The 20528-nt window shown below is 60.6% G+C and overlaps 2 protein-coding genes across 8 annotated transcripts in view; one reads left to right on the top strand and one right to left on the bottom strand.

Annotated features, from left to right (window-relative positions):
* Window positions 1-655: 655 nt before the first annotated feature.
* Lyl1 (LYL1 basic helix-loop-helix family member) lies at window positions 656-5601 on the top strand. Its single transcript, XM_090336243.1, has 4 exons — window positions 656-1056; window positions 1674-2034; window positions 2129-2220; window positions 2944-5601. Exons 2-4 carry the CDS (start codon window positions 1697-1699, stop codon window positions 3354-3356), a joined length of 843 nt encoding a protein of 280 aa, XP_090192369.1. The 5' UTR covers window positions 656-1056; window positions 1674-1696; the 3' UTR covers window positions 3357-5601.
* The window catches only part of Nfix (nuclear factor I X), a 94161-nt gene continuing 78961 nt past the window's right edge, over window positions 5329-20528 (bottom strand). For 5 of the 7 annotated variants that reach the window (XM_090336225.1, XM_090336231.1, XM_090336219.1 and 2 more), the window contains 4 exons: window positions 19060-19235; window positions 13852-13999; window positions 11672-11763; window positions 5329-7382 (listed from right to left, as the gene is read on the bottom strand). In XM_090336225.1, coding sequence (XP_090192351.1) covers window positions 7368-7382; window positions 11672-11763; window positions 13852-13999; window positions 19060-19235 — 431 coding nt within the window. In that variant the 3' untranslated portion in view covers window positions 5329-7367. The remainder of the gene's footprint in view (window positions 7383-11671; window positions 11764-13851; window positions 14000-19059; window positions 19236-20528) is intronic. The other 2 variants (XM_090336238.1, XM_090336232.1) reach the window with 1 other exon arrangement.

Consider the following 20528-nt stretch of genomic DNA (forward strand, 5'->3'; position numbering starts at 1 on the left):
GGACTTGGGATTCACCATGACAGCTTCCGGGGGGCTGCGGTTCCCGGGCTGGGGTCCCTTGCCCTGCCCGAGGCCGGGCGCGTCGGAACCCCCTTCCCCAGGGATCCCGCAGACAGAGCCACCCGGCTTTTTGTTTTCCGTCTGTGGGGCTGCGCGCTGGTCCTGAGGCCGGCGGGCGCTTTGCCACTTGAGCCACAGCTCCACGGTGGCCTTTTGGCGGCTCCTGGGGGATAAACAGTCTCGGGGACTTTCCTGCTTGGACGGCTTCCAAACTGCCATGCTCACATCTCAGCCCCCCGAAGTAGCTGGGCTGGGGGGGCGCCACTCCCCCACCAGGCCTGTCACGGGGCCTTGGGGACAGCTTCGGAAGGTCCCCCAGGCCTGGCCCCGGCAGCCAGAGAATGGGGAGTGCCCCCCCCCGGGGTGCCCGGGCCCCGGCCGCGGGGGTGGGGAAGGCGGACGGAGCCCAGTAAAAAGAGGAACCGGGCAGGGTGGGGAGCGGACCAGGCTGGGGCCCCGGGGTCACGCGGCCCGCGGCCGGAAAGGGGCCCCGGGCAGCCAGCGCAGGACGCGAAGGTCCGTGCTGTCCTGCCTCGGTTTCCCCCCAGGGTCTGTGGGCGCCGAGGGGAAGGCCGGGCCCGAGGGGGTGGGGGCGGCCCAGCGGGGGGCCGGGGCGGGGCCGCGGCGCCGGGGCTCCCGCCAGCCCGGCTTCCTCCGGGGTCAGCCCGGCTCCTTATCAGACGCGGCCAGGCGACCGGGGCCTTATCTGTGGCGGCCCGGCATCCTCTGGCCCCCCGCGCCGGGGCGAGCGGGAGGAAACCCGGCCGCCGGGGGCGGGCAGAGGGCGGGCCGGCCCGGCCGCTCACGCTCTCGGGACCCACGCTGCGCCCGCCCGCCCGCCGAGGCCGCCCAGGCCCTCGGGAGCCCGGGAGGAGGCGCGGCCCAGCTCCGGGGCCCGAGGGGGCGGCCCGCCGGAGCCCCAGCCGGGCCTGGACGGCCGGCCTCGCGGACCCAGCGCCAGGACGACGCTCACCGGATCGCGGGGACGGAGCCGGGGTAAGAGGCGGGGTGTGCAGCCCCCGACGGCACCGCTTCGCCCATCCCGCCACCCCGTTGGGCAGGACAGGCCTGAGGGCCCCCCCGGATGACAAGGACACCCCGATGCCAGGCGCCCACCCAGCCCAACTGCAGCAGGGAGCCAAGGCAGGGGCGACGCTGGGGGGAGGGAGCAGGGGCGGAGGGGGCGGAGGGTGTGCTCCCGCGTGTGGGGGCCCAGGATCGCAGTGCTGGCGGGCAGGTGGGTCTGAGTCCCTGGGACATTGGTGGAAAGCCCTCCCCCCAGGGCGCAGCGTGGCCGCCGGAGGTCACGTCTGAGGTCCACACCGGGGTCCACAGGGCGCGCGGGGGGTGAGGGTGGCCAAATCCGGGCCAAGCAGGGAGGGGTCCCGAGGTCCTACAGCACCACGGGTGGGGGGGGGTGGTCTCAGGGCCTCGGGTGGGGGAGGAGGGCTCCATCCCCGGCGGGAGACGGGGCTGGGGTTAGGCCCAGGCCCTCGCACACAGCCCAGGGAAGCCCCCCCCTCCACCCCTCCTCTCGCCTCTCCCTCTTAATCAGGGGGCCCCCTTAGGCTCCACCTGGTCCCCCCAGCCGCCTCTTCCCCCTCCTTCCACAGGTGAGCCCCCCTCCCCAGGGCCCATGTGCCCACCCCAGGCCCCGGCGGAGGCGGAGGCGGGCCCCATCATGACTGGAAAGGCGGAGATGGCAGGTGCCGCCAGCCCAGCGCCCTCCCGGACCCCGAAGGCTGCCTCCCCTGAGCCCTCACCCACCGAGGAGGTGGGCCGCCCCGGCCCCTCCCCACCCAGGCTGCCCCCGGGCGTGCCGGTCATCAGCCTGGGTCACACCAGGCTCCCGGGCCCAGCCGTGCCCACCACGGAGCTGGGCGCCCTGCGGCCCCCCCTGCTGCACGTGTCGGCCCTGGGCTCGGCTCCCCCGGCGCTGGCCCTGCACTACCACCCTCACCCCTTCCTCAACAGGTCAGTGGGGAGCCAGGGCTGGACTGGGATGCCGGAGATTGGGGGACCAGGGTCCTTGCCCACAAAGGCATCTGTGACCCGCAACCCCTTACAGCGTCTACATTGGGCCGGCAGGACCTTTTGGCATCTTGCCTAGCAGCAGGCTGAAGCGGAGACCCAGCCATTGTGACCTGGACCTGGCTGAGGGTGAGGGTGGCCGTGTGCGTGTGCGCATGCGTACGGGCTTGCTGGGGTACAGGCTTGCTGGGGGTACAGGCTTGCTGGGGTACAGGCCTGCTGGGGTACGGGCTTGCTGGGGGTACAGGCTTGCTGGGAGTACAGGCCTGCTGGGGTACGGGCTTGCTGGGGTACGGGCTTGCTGGGGGGTCCCACACATCCACACCCAGCCCCCCACACAGGTTATATAGCCAAATGCATTCCAGACCACAGCTTCCGCTCCCCCCCCCCACATCGCCATCCTCAATGAGCCGCTGGCCACAGCAGGGACTGGGAACCCTCCAACATGACAGCCCCCCTGGAATGCACAGCCATGAAAGAGCCAGCCACAGGAGCCAGCCACACAACCATAACCACACAAGTCGACGAGAGAACCACAGCTACCTAGGAAAGTCACAGCCACACAACAGGCCTCCTACAACCACATCCATCAGCTTGGCCACGAACCCACCCCACACACACTCCCACCAGCCACAGGAGCGGGCGGGCGGGGGGAGGACACCTCTTTCCTGGACCGGGAGCACCTCCAGAATACATCACACTCCGTCCTAGGGGACGGCAGCCCGGGCCGCGCAGCAGGGCCTGAGGGTCGCTGGGACCCCTGGGGAGGAAGGCTGATCTGCGGGCGGGGGCTGGGGGCTGCAGGGGCGCCTGCCACCCCCGGCCCGACCCAGCCCGTCCTCTGGCCCGCAGGGCACCAGCCCCAGAAGGTGGCCCGCCGCGTGTTCACCAACAGCCGCGAGCGCTGGCGGCAGCAGAACGTGAACGGCGCCTTCGCCGAGCTGCGGAAGCTGCTGCCCACTCACCCGCCCGACCGGAAGCTGAGCAAGAACGAGGTGCTGCGCCTGGCCATGCGGTACATCGGCTTCCTGGTGCGGCTGCTGCGGGACCAGGCGGCGGCGCCGCCGCCGGCCGCGGGCCTCGCCCCGCCCGGGCCCCGCAGGCGGCCGGCGGCCCGGGGAGGAGGCGCGGACGGCGGCGCCGCCCGGCGGGAGGCGGCCGCGCGCTCGCAGCCCGCGCTCCCGGGGAGCTCCGACGGCGGCCTGGGCGGCACGGTGCGGCCCATCAAGGTGGAGCAGCCGGCTCTGAGTCCCGAGGTGCGGTGACCCCCGGCGACGGCTCTGGAGGACCGCGGGGCCAGGCTCACCGACGGCGGCTCGGCCCCGGCGTGAGCGCTCCCTGCAGGACCGGCGGGGACGCCTGGGACCGGGGACCCCGGAGGACTCGAGGGTTCCCAGGACCCCCAGACTTAAACAAGACGTTGGAATTACCCGCTGACCCCCCCCATAGCGACCCCGCGGGGTCGTCGGCGCGCCAGGCCCCTTCCCGCCTTCTGGCCCTCCCCGAGGGGACGGGACGCCCTGCGGCGACCACTGGCGCCCCCTCCCGGCGACCCCCGGGACGGACGCCCTGGACGGCGCGGGTGGATGGATGGATGGATGGATGGATCGGTGGATGGGTAAATTGGTCGATGGCGTCAGCGGAGGCTCGGGGCGCAGTTGCTTTTGTTTTTTTCTTTATTTTCTTTATTTCACATACACATTAGCCATTCAATGGAGAAGCCGGAGAGAGTCAGGCAAAGATGGTATAACAGAAGCGCAGTGACGGGGCGGGGCGGGCGGGAGGGGACAGACGGGCTGGCTGCCTACTTGCATTCCGCTAGGACACTGAAAACCCAGAAAACAAAACAGACAGTAAACTACCCTTGTTTCTTATGTATCTCAGTGCAGAGACGGGGGTGGGGGCAGGGAGGGGACCAGGCCGATGGGGGAGCGGAGGGGGACGCTAAGGGGAAGCACACCAATCCATTAGTACTATATATAGAGATACTCGTATATACTGCGTTTCTTAGCCTAAGAAGAAACTTGTTTGACGGGACGGGCGGCCTTCGCGGTCCGCGATGCTGGTGCTGGTCGGGCGCACGGATCTCCCGGGAGGGGCCAAAGTGGGGCTGGCCCAGGCTGACTTGGGGTAGGGGGTGGGGGTGCAAGGGAGAACAGGGAAAGGGGGGCGCCCAGGGAGGGTGAGTGGGTGGAAGCAGGGGGGGGCTGGGGTGCCCCTCGGGCTCTCAGGGACGAAAGTTCTCGTGACTTTATTGCTCCTTTATTTTTCTCTCGTGCGTGTGCGTGTGTGTGTGTGTCTGTGCGTGGGTGTATGGGGGTCCGTTCTGCACGGTCGGGGTGGGGTGGGGGTGGTCGGAGCCACCCGGCCCCTCTGGGACCCAGAGCGCGGCGTCCGCTCCGCCAGCACGGGGGTGAGAAGAAGGCACTAGGTCGGCCGGCCAGCGCGGGGCGGGTGTGTAAGGCAGTCGTCGGGGCTGGTTGCGGGGTGGGGGCTGGGGCTGTGTGCGGGGGGCCGTGTGCGTGCGTGCGTGCGTGCGCGGGCCTGGGCAGAGCGACCTGTCGGCGTGGCTGGTTCTGTCCTGGAGCATCGAGCCTTCCTTCCGGGGGGCGGGGGGCAGGGTGGTCCTGGGTGGGGGGCGCCGGGGGCAGGGCGGGGGGGGTGGTCAAGGAGGAAACGACCAACTTGCAGAGCGAGCTCCTGATAATGCTGGTGAGGGTCAAGTTGGCGTCTGGCTCAAAGAAGGGCGCTCGGGGGCGGGGGGGCCGGGCGGAGAGGGAGGAAGGAAGGGACGTTTGTTCGTTGGCATTGACCTTGCGGAGGGGGGGCGGGGACCCCAGGAAGGGGGTGCCCGGGAGACCCGCGGCCTGCAGCCCCGCCGCCGGCGGGCGCGCGCCGCTGTCCCGTTCCGTTAAACTCAACAAAGAAGGGGTATGCGTGTTTCTAACAAGTGCAGGATATTTAATTGATCATAAACTTATGTATAATAGTTGGTGGGTTTCTTAAAACGTACTTTATAATGTAAGAAGCACCAGGGTTTTTATGTTGAATTATCTTAAAGGTAATTTTCTCTCGTCCTTTTCCTTTTTGATCTTGTGTTGGTTGATTTTTTTTTTAATGTCAAGGTTTTGTGTTTGTTTTTTTTTTTCTTTTCTAAACTCGAAAATGTGAACATTTCCTTCAGCCCTCCCACCGAAACCCAGAACGAACGACGAAACAAATAAAAACCCCAGGTCATCCTCGTCAACGCAGGAAAACGATTAAAAAAAATGAAAACGAACCAAAAAAAAAAGAAGCAGAAAAAGAAAAGAAAAGAAAAATAAAACACTCAGCTTTCGTTACCCCCGCACAGGGCGGGGCAGGCCCAGTTCTTTTAGCGTCCCCAGAGCCGCGAGGACATGACAACAAAAATAGAATTTTTTTCTTAACAATCTCTAACATACAAAGATAGGAAAACTCTCTGATGCATTGCACTTGGTTCAATGAAAAAAAAAAAGTTCATTTCCCCCATATATATTTTTGTGGGTTTTTTTTTTCTCTCCTAACACATCCCCACCTCGGTCGCCCTCGTCTGCCCCCTCCCCGCACACCACCCCGGGGAAGGCGCGCCCCGCCCGCCTAGGGAGCCCCTCCGGGCGCCTCCAGCCCGAGCCCAGCTGCCTGCAGCTTCCGACCTCGCCCGGGCGGCGCCCCGCGGCCCGGATCGTCCCCCCTCGACGGCGGGGGCGCACGCGGCCGCCGGGCGGCGGCCCCTCCCCGCCCTCGGCTCTGACCCTGTTTAGCCACACTGGAGAATCATTGCACTCGACCGCGCGTCACGCCCGGCCGCCCGGCCCCCGCCCCGGCCTCACTCCCCAGTCCCGACCCCGGGAGGCGCCCGCGGGACCCCCGCCCCTCAGCCCCGCGCTACGCCCACCCGAGGAGGCTCCGCCGGGGGAGGAGCGGGGGGGGGGGGGGGGAGGCGGCGGTCACCCCGAGGTGCAGCTTCCTATGGGAGGACCCCGGGCCCGCGCCCCCGCCCCGCGCGCACCCACCAGACTCTCAATAAATAAAGCCCCTCACCCACCCCTACGTGGTGCAATGTTGGTTGATTGACTTCCAGAGGATCCTGACCTGTGCTTTGTGTTTTCATACCGTACGAAAGAGAGAAAGAGAGGCACAAGGACTTGGGGGAGACGCAGGGAGGGGGAGTAAGGCACAGAAAGACAAGCCAGAGGGGCCACGTCACACCCCGAGGGGCCGGGTGTGCCCGCGCTCCCCTCCCTCCCAGGGGCCGCCCCGGGAGGGGAGGGCTGGGGACAGCTACTTCCTGTGGTGTGGTACCGAATTGTTCCCGAATTGCTCCCACGGAGGAGGGCTTCCCTACGGGGACGGCGACAGACCCAAACGACGACTGCCCCACCCCTAAATAAAGAGTAAAGACGTTACAGCGGAGACGGGGGGCGTGGGGACGCGGTGGGGGGTCCGGGCGCTGCAGAACACTCTGGAAGAGGACGACCCTCCCCCTACCCCGGGAACCCCGACTCCTACCTAGCGCAGGTGGCGGCCTCAGCTCCGCGCCGGGCTCCGCTCCCGGGCCGGCCCAGCAGGGCTGTGCGCGAGGGGCAGGGGCCGGGGCCGGCGGGCGGGGCGGGGTGAGGGCGCCGGCATGCAGGGCTGGGGTGCGGGAAGACCTGGAGCCCCCCCCCCCCCCGCCCACCGCCCCGTGGACCGCACGGAGAGGCCCAGCCGGACGGACGGGCCGGGCGGCCGGGCGGGGAGGGCAGGGCGCGCTTCCCACCCAGCCGCTGGGCTCTCAGCCGGCTCCAGGGGGCGTCCCTTCCGGGTCCGGAGTCGTGGTGGAGGGGGAGAAGCTGGAGCCGAGGCCGGAGGGGGAGGGGCGGGGTGTGGGGGGAGCCCGAGGGTCCCCAGCATCTTTACAAGCTGGTCCGAGGCCGCCCGGGGAAGCTGGGGCCGGGACGGGCGGGGCGGCGGGCCCTTCGGGGCCGGGCTCCGGCCGCGGGCTGCCTGGGTGCGGGGAGCCGGGCAGCGCCCTTCCCTCGTCTGTCCTCTGCTTGGCAGAGTGCTCCACGCGGGTTTCTTTCGGCTTGGCTGGGAGCTGCGCGGGTCGGGGCTCCCGGGCTGGAGGACGGGGACGGGGGCGGAGTGGCTGAAGACTTCGAATTTTTGCTTGTCGGTGGGGCTGGGCTGGGGGATTTTTTCTATGTCTCAAAATTTCTTCTCTCCCCCTTTGAGGGACCTCTTCTTTTCATTTTCTTGTTTCTTTGTTGATCTTATCAGAGGAACCAGGACTGAAAGAGGAAGGGGGGGGGGAGAGAGAGAGAGAGAGAGAGAGAGAGAGAGAGAGAGAGAGAGAGAGAGAGAGAGAGAGGTTGAGAAGAGCAGGGCTGGTCCCATCTCCCTCTGGGCTGGCCTTGTGCCCTTGGGGTTCTTTATCCCCTGAGGGTTCAGCTCCTGGGGGGTCAGGAGCTGGACAGCCCCCTACATGCAAGAGGAGGTGCACCCTTGTTCTCCCCACCCTCCACAGGAATCCCCCGACCCTGCTCCCCAGTGCTAGAGTCCAGCTGGCCTGCCTGTGGGCACCATGCCCAGCGGGCGGGACCCCCATGGCGGGGGCTGGCACAAACCTAGGATCTGGCCATGTTTGCAATTGTTTGGGTTTTTGTGTGGGTCCTGCAGGGTGGGGAGGATGCCAGGCTGGGGCTTTTGTACCCAGAGGGGTTTGGGGAGTGGGTGGGGTGGCCCAGCTTCTTGCTGAGTTTTCTTTCTGTCTCTTTGGATTAAAAACAGAAATTCCCATCTGTACAGCCCAGCCAGGTCCCACAGGCTGAAAGGCTGGGGGTGGGGAACCACATGGCTTCAGGCCCTGGCCGTGCCTGGCCTGGGGGAGGGGCAGGAGCCCACCCTGCCCGCTCCTCCAGTCTCAGGGCAGCGGCATCGCAGGGGAAAGGAGCCCGGGCTCCCTGGGGTGGGCACTGCTTCCTGTGTATGCCAGCAGGTGGCGCTCTCTCCACACACACACACACACACACACACAGGAAACCGGAGCAGCAGCATGGCCATCTCCCCCTTTAAGGGTCCGCCTTGTGATTGTGTGGTGGGCCAGGGACTCTTGTGGTCTAAGCACACCTGGCAGTGACTTCACGCAAATGCAAGTTTCTGCAGCACACCTGAGGTCCCTTCCAGGCTCTGTGTCACAAACTTTGGTCTGCAGGGACCAGGAAGAGCCAACTAGAGTGAACATAGCTACCCAGTTACTCCACCCATGCCCTAATCAGAGTGGTCTGATGGCAGGTGGCCTGATGGAGGGCACACAGGGGGTGACAGGCTGGGGTTCCGGCTTCTCAACAGCTAGCTGCTGCTTCTGCAGCTAGCACGAGAATCCATGATCCCGGCCTAGGACCTGGCCGGCTACAATGGGGTGAGAGCCTCGGGCAGGTTTGGTACATTTCCAAAGAGGCCGGACATCCACATAGGACTTTCCCGTGGATTTTTCTAGTATTTAAGATCTTACTAGAATGCAGGTATGGGTCAGTGGTACAGCATGCTGGCCTAGCAGGTGTGAGGCCCTAATCCCCAACTACAGCGCCCAAACCAACACACACAGCCGAAAACAAAAGCCCCACCCCACAATGACTCCAATATTATGTCTTCATAAGAGGCCTGCCTGCCTCTAAGGCCCTGGTGTGCATGGGGACATGGACTTAGAAATGGCTTCAGAGCCAGGCAACAGTGGCTCATGCCTGTAATCTTCTCAGCGGCTGAGATCTGAAGATCATGGTTCGAAGCCAGCTTAGGGAGAGGAGTCTCCATGAGACCTCCAATTAATTACTCAAAATCCGGAAGTGATGCTGTGGCTCCAGTTTGAGTACAAAGAAGCTCAGGGACAATAACCAGGCCCTGAGTTAAAGTTCCACAAAGGAAAAAAAGTGAAATGGCTTCTGAGAAGCCAGGCACAGTGCAAATGCCAGTTGTCCAGCTACTTGGAAGCCAGGGGCAGAAGCATCACGGGCACCAGTATCCTGGCAGCCTCGGTACCACACCAAGACCTGATGAAGAACAAAACAAAGCGGAAAAGAGCTAACAGAGCTCACTAGAGGTGAGGCTCCCGGTGGACACCCCTCCCCCACCAGGGAAAGCTCAGGGCCCTGGCGACAAACCCCAGGACTGCCAGGGCCAGAGACCAGCTGCTCCGTGCAGTAGCTGGTTGCAGCAAAGCTTTCCCCACACTCAGTTATGGCTGTCTGACCACAAGTCCATTTTCCTTTCATTCACTTCAACGTAAGTAGCCACCTGATGGACCTGGGAGTCCACTGCAGCATCGGGTCTGCTGCCTGGCAGAGAGGCCACCCGCCCGTGCTGGGCTTAGCACGTGCTGCCCAGAGCCCTACCTGGGAACCCGCCAAAAACTAGGTGGAGGCTGTGGGGCCCCGCAGCCCGTTGGAAACCCAGGCCTGAGTGTCCTCACAGAGGGTGAAAGAGGCTGGGTCAGCCACCAGCTCCTGGACTTCCGCTCTGGCCTGGGTCTTCTCTGGGACCTGAGGATTTCCACACAGGAGACTGGCACCACTGGTCCCAGGCTGGGGTGCCTGGCCCTGCTGGCAGACCACGCCAAAGCCTGAGGGCAGTCCCTCCAGGGTCCTCTGAGCTTTGTAGCAGGGGACAACCACCTGGCCTCGGGCTAGGGCCTTCTCAGGAAAGGGAGCCTAGATTCCACGCCTGCAGCTGGGGACAAAGGCAGCACCACAGGGCCGGCTCTCCCCACTGTCCTGGGATCGGAGGGTCTGCTGCCAAGCACGAGCAGCCTTCTCTGCCTGCCTGCCCGCCCCTGCTTCCTGAGCCAGGTCCAAAATTGATTAAACTAAGTAAAAAGCACTGCCCAGGGAATGACAAAATTGCTAAAATTCTCCTTTCTTCCCTCATTCTATTGTTCTCTCTCCATCTGGTGCTCCGGGGATCAGCTAAAGTCACTGGTTACTGTGGAAACAGCCCCCAACTGCACCCCACAGCCGCCTGCCCCCAGTCCAGCCCTGGCTCCCCCTTCCCTGAGCTGTGCTGACACACCTGCCTGCTTCAGGCTAGGACCCCGGCCAGCGGGCTGGCCGGCACAGCCGCCTTCCTCCACCGCCAGGGGCCCTGAGATGGGGAACACCAGGGAAAGAAACTTTCCCCAACTTGCCTCAAATTCTGACTTGGCCTCAAAGCATCTGAAGCCAAGTGAGCAGAGAAAGTGAGGGAGGGGAACCGGAGTGAGTGGGGAGGGCTGGGGCCTCATTGACCAGCGAGCATGCGCACTGAACCCTGGAGAGCTGCTGCTCTGGGAGGGGAAAGGAGGGGAGGAGGGAGCAATGGAGCCCAGCCCCTGGTGCCAGCCGGGAGGGGAGGCCGCCTACTGCCCGTTCCTCTGGCACCCCCTCCCACCCTCTGCCAGCAGGGCTCTCTCGGCCTCCCTGGCACAGAGCAGAGGGGGCTGGCTCCAGCCTCTGCTCAGAGCCATTGTTTTTCTTCTCAACACCCCCAAGTTCAAGTTCATCTGGGTGTTACATCATGTCTGGTTGCTCCTGGAAACCAGACGGGTCAGACGTGACTCTGGGGAAAGGGGGTGGGAAGCTAGAAGGGGCTGAAGTTCCAGTCCCCTCCCCTTCTTGCCACTAGGGAGCTCTGAAGTTTGAAGTTTGACAAAGTTTTTTGGCCTTTTTTTTTTTTTTTGGTTAGAGAAGCAAAAGAAAGAAAACCCCTTGAAACCACACACACAAAACTTCCATCAACTAACTTTCTGGCTTGGGGCCTCAAAGCAGAGGCGGAGCCAGAGCCCACAGAGGTGGCCTTGGCGGCTCTGGGCAGAGGTGGGTTTCCCTGGGAAACCTGGGAGAGGGGCTTTTGTGAAACGTGCACGACGAAGACATGAGACGCTCTTATGTACAAGGCCATGCTCTGAAATTTGGATGCCCTCCAGCCCTGCCTCACCCATAGGCCTGGGTTCTGCTGTGACAGGCACACCAGGGGGCATTCATTGCATGTATGCATACATGCATGTGCAAGAGTCCTGGGGCTTTAGGCTCGGGGAATTGGGGGTGTTGTCTTTTGCAGTGGCCTGGAGCCCTAAAAGAGCTCCTGGGGACTTGGGAGGGGGGAACCTCAAGGGTGACAACCAGTCTTGCCTTTTCTTGGTGCCAGAATCTCTGGGAAAGGAGCCTACCAGGCCTCCTCTACCCCTGGCCAGCCCACCCATAGCTAGGGAAGCAGGGAAGGCCGGGAGCCAGGGCTTCTAGCTGGCAGCATGGAGCAGAAGGAGCAGAGGAGAGCAGGAGAGCCCAGTCTTCCTTCTGAGCTGCCTCAGGCTTCCATCTTTGCTGCAACCACGCCTGGCCCAGAAAGCCTCTAGCCTTGCTTGGGTCCTTGGCTGCCTTCCCCAGGGCCAGGGCTGTCAGAGCTAATTATCCAATTAACTGATTAGCCAGGGAGCCTGGGGGCTGCCTGGGGAGGCCTCTCAGCTGGGTGTGCAGGAGCCAGCCAGGCTCAGCCTCCTCCACCACGTGGAGATGCCCCTCTCCGCCTGGCTGATCCAGCCATCGCCTACCTGAGACTGTTGTGGGATGTTCAGAAAGTTGCTGTCCCGGGGTCCGATGCTGACAAACCGGTTGGCAGAGGAGGCGCCTGTCGTTGCGAATGCTGTGGAGAGCAGGGGAGAGAGGAAGACACCTGTCAGGCCGTGGAGCCGCCTGGGCACTGCCTTTCAGGACTGCTGAGAGAGGGAGACTGGGTTAGACCTTGACAACAGCCGCTGCAGACTGGCAGTGAGGAAAGGCCAGGGGCTGCATTGCTGAAGGCCCCATTCTCTCATTAGCCGGAAACACTCCCAGTGAGCCCCCTAGAAGTTACCCTCAGGCAGGTGTTTGCTCGAGCTAAGGAAAGGGCCCTGAGGCTGCAACCAAGGTTCCCCAGTTCGGTCCCCTATGGAGATCTTGGACAGCTCTGGAGATGCCTTGGCCCACAGGCCTTCTCAGTGGGTGCCCTGACTTTCTCACCGGAAATAGAGGGCAGGGTGAGGGTGGGAGCTGGGGGAGGCCTTCTCAGGCCATCTCCCCAAACCTGCAGCCTCGCTGGGTGCTGCATCTCTGGCTGTCCTAAGTGGTGCTGGATTGGGCAGGCTGTGTGGGGGGACTCAAAGAGGGCCTGTTGGAGGACCAAGCCAGACAGGACGGGGCAGGGCAGGCCCTGGGGTCTGCTGCCTGGCGTAGGCCCGGGGTTGGAAAGGCTCAGCCTCGCCATTCTCCTCTAGCCAATGGCCAAGGCCTAAGGACCAGTCATCTCAGAACCGGATTGTGGGCCTGGGGGTTGGAGAAGGAGGAGAGGAGGAGGCCATGGGGCCTGGCAGAGTCCCAAAGCTCAGTCCCCTGGGGGAGCTGTCCTGCATCAGAGCAGTCAAACAAACCCAACACTCCTGAGCTCTTTTGGGGTTTAGAACAGGAGCCCTCCAGGAGGGAATAGGCCCTGACCTCCCAGCGGGGGGAAGATGTCCTTGGGGTTAAAGGAATGTCACAGGTTGTCTGGGAAGCCCATCCTTTCACCCAACACCAAACACACCTGGGGACTGCGTGCTCATCAGATTCTGCCTACCTGTCTCCGAAAGTGCCCCTCCCCCGTGCCCATGATCATGATTTCCTGTCTCATGGCAGATGCAGATGGGAGGATGGCATGGTGATGGTGAGGAGGGGGAGAGAACTCAAACCATGGGAAAAGGGGAGACAGAGGGTGCGAACAGACAGCAGTGTGAGATGGGCTGCCCTCCACCTGCCCGCCAGCTGGCTGCAAGGCCCTGGCCTGGGGCCTGTCAGCCCCAGAGTTGTGTCCGCCTGTGCCTGTCCCCTGCCCTCAGGCAGCGCCACCTGACTGTCCTCTGCCTCTCTGTCCTTCACATCAGGTCTACCTCAGGCCTCTCCACTCGGCTTTTCCTTCTCTTCCCTTTGAGAAAATTTGTCATTGGTCTTGAAGAAAAAAAGAAAGGAAAGAGGGAAGGAAGAAAAGAAGAAAGGGAAGAGGGAAGGAAGGGGAAGGGAGGAGAGAGACGAAGAAGTCATAAGCCAAGGCCCAAAGCCCACCCTCAAACTCAGAACATCCAACCTAGGAAGAGAATCGAGGGGAGAGGAAGGTGAGGGATAGGAGGAGGGAAGGAAAAAAAAAAAAGAGGAACGACGAGAGAAACCAAATGTGAGACTGAGGAAGGGGTCAGGGCCAGCCTCCTGTGTCTTCAGAGGCCTGTGGGGGCCGGGATGGAGGTGAGGGGGGCAAGGCAAAAAGGGGATGGTGGTGGCGTCACCTTGTGTCACATTGAATTCTTTTTGGTGCGTATAGGGGAACAACGAAACAACAAAAAAATATATTGAAAAAACAAAACCAAAAAAGAAAAAACAAAACAAAAAAGAAAAAGAAAAAGGAAAAAAAAACAGCAATCAGGCATGATGATGGCATGGCTGTGCCTCCCGCCCCCCCCTGCCAGCACCCAAGGCCCAGCACCCCACCGTGCTCTCCCTCCCGCCCCCCAGGGGGCCTGGGCCACCCAGCTGGGGGCGAGCAGTGGACAGAGGCTCATGGGGTGCTGGCTGGTGCAACTGAGGCCCGGGAGGCTGAGGTTGGGGCTCCGAGGCGCAGTGGGGGGACCTGGCGGTGGGGAGGGGCTGCCCCTGCTTGGGCAGTGCGGGGCGATGTGTGCATGGCAGGAGGCTGGGCGCTGTGCTTGCGTTTCCATGGTCCACTTACAAGGTGACGGAGGAGTCAAGGCGGCGCCGTCTGGGGCAGTGCTGGTGGATTTGGAATCAGGCATAGGAAGGGGCACAGGTCTGGCCACTGGAGGCGGCGGTGGTAGCAAAAATGACCCCGGGACTTTGCCCTGGCCGCTACCGTTGGGCTGCGAACAACATAAATAGAGTGACGCATGAAAGCACATCACACACACACGCGCCCCTGCTCGCTCGTGGGAGCAGTGCTCCCGTGGGAGTGGGAGAGGCAGGACTGGGGTTGGGGGGGCCTCTTGGCCTCTCCAGGGCAGGGTAGGGAGGATGGAAGGCCTCTATTTGGTCTCTCGGGTGTTTCTCTTTTTTTGGGGGGGGGTCCTCTTGAAGTAGGAGGGGGAGGGGTGTCCGACAGATGGTTGGTTATTCCCTAAGAAAAATGGTTTAGATAAACGTGCCACTAGTAATCTAGCAGCTGATTCTCCATTTCTTGTATGCCTCAGGACCTCCCATGGCAGATAAGGCAGCTCACTTTGCTTCCCCCAAACCCCTAGAAAAACCTCCCCTCTATGTTTCCTTGGGCCTGTAGCCTCAGGAGGGACCCCATCTGGAGTGGGGGGCCGGCCAGGGAGGAGGCTGCTGCTGCTGCGGGCTTCCGCGGCCCCGTGGTTCCTCAAGTGTGTGGGCTTGCTATTCGGCCCATGGCTCACACCTGTAATCCTAGCTACTCAAAAGGCTGAAATCTGAGGATCATTGTTCAAAGCCAGCCTGGACTGAAAAATCCTTAAGGCGCTTTAATTTCCAATGAAACACACACACACACACACACACACACACACACACACACACACACACACACACACAAAAGCCAGAAGTGGAGCTCTGCCTCCAGTGGTAGGGCACTAGCCTTGAGCACAAAAGCTCGGAGACAGCGCGTGGCCCTGAGTTCCAAACCCCAGGATCAGCACGAAAACAATTGAACGACAAGAGCAAAAGAGCGAGTCCTATCCTCTGTGTCCTCCACGGTGTCACACATGAGCATCCTTGTCCAGGCACAGGTCCTGGGAAGCACAGGTGCCATAGGCTCCCTGGCCTCTTGCTGCCAGCTTCCCTGAAGGGTCACCCTCGATGCCCACCTCCATGCTGGGGAGGGCCAGGCCCCTGCTCTTCGCTCACCCACTGCAGACACAGCTTGGCCCTTCTTCTACCCCTCTTATGGTGGGCAGTGCCTTTGGAGCTCACGTGATCATGGGCCACTCTGTTGGCAGTCATGTCACCTGCACTATGACAGTGAGACTCCACCTCCTCCCTGCAGAGACAGCGCCCCCTCCCCCTCCAGGCCCACAGGCCACCTTTAACATCCAGTGTCTGCCCCACGGCCCAACCCAAGACACAGCTGTCCTCCCCTGGGGTGGCCATATCTAGAACCATTTGTGGGGCGGGGGAGACCTGTGGGGAGAGCTGAGCTTAGCACCCTGCAGCACACAGGGCAGCCCCCAGGACAAAGGACCCCCAGTGCACAAGTCACCAGTGTTGCTGCTCAGAGACCCTGCACAGAGGGAACTTTGTTTCGCCACATCACAGTTAAAAGAAACTGAGGTCACCCAGTGACAGCTGGCCAGGCCTGGAGTTCAGAACTATGTCTGACCCCAGAGACCCTGCAGACTTGTCCCCAGATGCTCTTCAGCTCAGGATCTCTGCCACTTCATTGGTCACAGGTAACACAAGTTGCTCCAGGGGGCCATTCAAGCCCTCCGTGACGAGGCTTAGACTCACGATCCCAGGCGCTGCCCTCACTTTCCAGGCATTTCAGTCTATTCCAGATTAATGGTGGTTCCAGGACACAGGCTGGGCAGCCTCGCGTTCTCATGGGAGTTCCCCTCCTGCCCTTCCAGGCCTGCTCACTCCTAGAGACCAGCCAGTTCCCTGAGTCATCTCTCCCCACCCTGCTCTTCCAGGACACTCTTCATCTCCAACCTTGACCTCCATGCTCTGATGTCAGCAATGGCACATGATCCTCAAGTCCCACCCCAAGTGCCCCCTTCCAATTCATAAACCCCATGGCTGAATGGCACAGTTCTCTTCCCTTCCTCCCAGTGCCAAGGCCTGACACGCTATCCCTCTAAACTGGCTCCATCCACCAATCCTGTCCTGCCCTCTTAAGATGACAATTCAAGCCCAGCATGGTGGCTCACACCTGTAATCCTAGCACGATCTGAGGATCCTGATTCAAAGCCAGCCTGGGCACTAAAGTCCGTGAGACTCTTATCTCCAATTAACCACCAGAAAACCAGAAGTGGGACTGTGGCTCAAGGGGTAGGGTGGTAGCCTTGAGCTGAAGAGCTCAGGGACAGTGTCCAGTCCCAGAGTTTGAGTCCCACGACAGGCAGAATAAAATAAAATAAAAGATCACAATTCAAGCCAGGTGCATCTGGCTCACACCTGTCCACACAGGAAGTCCTTAAGACTCTCATGTCCAATTTTAACCACCAAAAAGCTTGAAACAGAGCTGTGACTCAAATGTTAGAGCACTAGCCTTGAGCAAAAAGCTCAGGGACAATACTCAGGCCCTGACTTGAGTTCAAACCATAGGACTAGTACAGATACACACACACACACACACACACACACACACACACACACACACAAATTCAGAAGGCTTGGACAAAAGCAGGGAGTGGTTCTGTGTCACACTGGGGTCACACTGGAAAGGGCCACTTTGGGTATGGCAGCAACATGCTCAGAGGCTAGCAGGGTTTCAGTCTGCAGAGGACACTGAGCTTCTGGAGAGCCCTAGTCCATGTCTACAGGCTACCTGTCCCTTCCTTCTGTCAGGTAGGCAGGAACCCCGTCTCCCCCTCACCCCTGCAGCCTTTCACTTTCTCTTTGGGCCTCAGGGTGGCCTTGGCCTCCTTCCTGACCTGACTCCAGAGATTGTCTCTCCCAAGAGATCGAGACTGCTATTCCCCTCAGATAGGTGCAAGCCCCACCCGATAGGACCTAACACCGAACCTGGCCATTTTCTGACTTTCCGGTTCTAGAAGTAACTTCCATCTGGGCAGGGAGGGGTGTCTGAGCTATGGCTGAGGTTCAGGCCAAGGTGGCACAAGTCTTGTAACAGAGGTACCTTAGCACTCATTGATCAGAGCTGGAAGGAAACTAGAAGCTGGTGGGTGACTGGCTTCCTTCTCACAGACAGATGTGGTCTGCTGAGCCTCGCGTGTAGGTCAAACTCAGCCACAGCTTGCTGCCCACAGCCACGCTCTGTGGGTTCGAAACAACCTCACTAAGTTCACCTAGCTGCCATCTCTTCCCTACCCTGACACATGCTACCCAGGGACCCTTTCTGCCTATTGCCCCTCAAAAGCATGGTATATACTTGGCTTTGGCCATTACTAATTTGTTTTTCTGAAACCAGTACCTGACCCTGGGTCCAAGGACAGGCTCTCCGGTCCCTGCAAACCTTGGTGCCATGTCAGAGAGCTTCTTTTATGTGGATGCATTCCTGCACAGCTGGTTTGTAGTGTGGGCTCTCAGGGTGGTTTGGAAGCTCCTCCTATCTGAATTTGAAAGTGGGTGCTCTGGCTAGCAGCCTGCCCTAAGCAGCCCCTGGAATGTATGCACAAAGCCTGACCCAGACCTGCTGGAACAGAGGCTATAGGCTGAGGCCCAGTGCCTGCGTGTGCCAGGCGTGCGGGTGACCCTTGCCCACATGGACATCTGACAATTGCTGCTCCAAAGGTGGCAGGGAGCAAGCACTGCCTGCGACTGGCTCTTCCTTTCAGAAGCTGGGTACAGGCCCCTCACTCAGGCTCCCGGCAGAGCCCCTCCTCCTCTCTTGGACTCAGGCCCTAGGAAAAGACCCAGAGAGGCTGCTCCCTGCCTGCTTTGTGCTGCTTCACTCTGTCTGCATCTCTATGTACAGTTGGCTGGAGCAAGTGCCTGTCCACAGAGGACAGCCATCTAGGCAAATGAGCTCCTATCTTGGACTACCAGATTGACACCCAGACTCAGGATGCATCCTGCAGGTCGACAGGGCCAGGCTGACCGTCTTCCCTCAGCCCACCTCATCTGTACTCCAAACCCCTCTGCCTCTACACGTGAGAAGGCAGGCAGGTGGCCGCAAGCTCTTTGGGGGAAGGGGCTGACGCATCTCTGAGGACAGCACAGCGGCTGTCAGGAGCCAGATCCATTCCTAAGAGGGGACAGAGCTTGTCCAGAGAGGTAAGCAAGGCTACCAGTGTGCTGAGGAGCAGCACAGCCAGTGAGAGAAAGCCTCTCATTGCAGAGTGGAAGAAGAAAGGACAGCAGGAAGGAGAGGAGAGGGAAGAGGACTGGTTCCATGGTGGGCATAGACAGAGCCAGGAGGCCCCACGAAGGCCCCACCCCAGGCCATCTTGCAGTGCTAGCAAATGCCCACCCCACTCTGAGCCCACTTCCCGCGCCTCCAGCATTGCTGTGGGAACTCTTTCCCAGCACGGCCGTTTGGGCCTCCTCCCCCAGCTTATCACAGCTGGCTTCTCACCGCCTAGCGTGGCCAAGAGATCAACTGGAGTGGCCCCCAGGGACTGACTGCATCCCTCATAAGAATCTTCTCTGGCCCGCTACCTGCAGGGACAATCCCTGTGTGGTGCAGTGCCCGTGACTGGCCTTCGTGCTCACTGTGAGGAAAAAGTCCGCAGGGAGTCCCTCTGCCCCCAGGTTTGCTTACAACTAGAGCGGTGCAAGAACCTTACGTGGGGAGGCCTGCCACTGGAGTGCCCATGCCAGCTCTGTGTGCGCCCTCCCTCCCCCCACACCAGCACAGTGAAAGCCGAAGACATTTCTAGTGATTATGATCGGGGAGAGGGAGGTGCCGGCATCAGCAGGTAGTGGCGCCACTCATTGGTGTCCAGGCGGGACTCACACTGCACAGAATAAACAGCTCCAAATGCCAACAGTGCCAGGATGGCATACTCTAGTCTAGAACCTGGCAAATCCTTGTACCCAAAGGTTGAAGAGGTCTGGGTTGGATATATCTCCGGCTCAGTCCTGCTGGAGGGAAAGGAGCTGGGCACAGTGTTCAGAGCCTTGCCTTAGGCCCAGCAAAGGGAAAGCCTGAGAGACTACTGCTGCCACAGACCCAGATGGGCTCCCGGCCTTCAGGCTCTGCTCTCTCCCCATGAGCCCAAAGACGCATGGAGGCACACACGGACAAAAGGCTGCACTGGGGCTCCTGGGTCTTTGGGGGACTCACCTGTCCGGTGGCCTGGCCCGAGCCATCTGAGCAGACGAACTGCACAAACTCCTTCAGGGAGTCCTGCCCGTGGTGGTGGTGGTAGCGGATGGTCGGGTGCGTGAAGTACGGGCTCGACTGCTGGATGATGGACGTGGAGGGGAAGTGCAGCGCCGACGCTGTGGCCCGGGGGCTCCCTGTGCATACCGCAGGGAGAGAAAACGTCAGGGTTAAGGTAGCAAGGGAGGGAGAAAGGGCAGGGCAGGGAGAAGCAGGCAGAGCACTGGTTTCAGCCACAAAACCCCCAGACGTAGAGATCAATGGCACTTTAATAACCTAAAAACAGACAGTAATCAAGCTAGCAGACTGTTTCTGTAAATATATAAAGTTGGATTAGCATCAGGGTGGGGATTAGGGTGGTTCAGGCAGGTGAGGCAGTGTCCAGTACCTGGGCTGGCCTGGACCATGAGCCTCCTATTTATGCTTCCCGTGTAGTTGAGATGCCAGGCATGTTGAACTGGAATCTGTCCAGACTGGTCTCAAACCCCAATCCTTACCTCAGTCTCCTCGGTAGCTAGGATTATTTTCTGAACTAGAATCTTCTTGCCTTAGCCTCCCTCACCTGGCCTCATCACATGCTTTTGTTTGCAAAAGCTTTGATTTAAAAAAAAAAAAAAAAGAAAGAAAAAGAAAAAGAATTTTGCCAGGCATGGCGGCTCATGTCTGTAGTCCTAGCTACTCAGGAGGCTGAGATCTGAGGATCAAGGTTCAAAGGCAGCCCAGGGAACTAAAAACCATGAGACTTTTATCTCCAATTAATCACTAGAAAAGGAGAAATGGGGCTGTGGCTCAGGGGGTAGGGCAGTAGCCTTGAGCTGAAGAACTCAGCGACAGCACCTAGGCCCCAGAGTTCAAGCCCCATGACCCCCCCCCACACACACACACACAAAAACATTGTGCCAGGCCGGGAGTTTGGCCTAGTGGTAGAGTGCTTGCCTAGCATGCACAAAGACCCGGGTTTGACTCCTCAGTACCACACACATAGAAAAGGCCAGAACTGGTTCTGTGGCTCAAATGGTAGAACACTAACCTGAGGAAAGCCCAAGGACAGTGCTCAGGCCCTGAGTTCAGTCCCCAGGACTGGCAAAAAAAAAAAAAAACAAAAAAAACACAAACAACAAAAAAAACAAAACTTGTGCCTTATTATTTGTGTGCGTGCGCGCACACACACATACACACACCAATCCTGGGGCCTAAACTCAGGGCTTGAGCTATTTTTGCTCAAGGCTAGGGCTCTACCACTTGAGCCACAGTGCTCTTCCAGCTTCATTGGAGTCTCATAAGCTTTCCTACCCAGGCTGGCTTTGAACTGTGATCCTTGAATCTCAGGCTCTTGAGTAACTAGAATTGCAGGTGTGAGTCACTGGTGCCTGGCTAAGATACTACTTATTTTCATAGTTAGTTTTTCATCCCTCCTGACATTTTGTACT

The sequence above is a fragment of the Megascapheus bottae genome, chromosome 1, assembly GCF_031878675.1.
Source record: "Megascapheus bottae isolate mThoBot1 chromosome 1, mThoBot2.hap1, whole genome shotgun sequence".
NCBI classification, from domain to species: domain Eukaryota; kingdom Metazoa; phylum Chordata; class Mammalia; order Rodentia; family Geomyidae; genus Megascapheus; species Megascapheus bottae.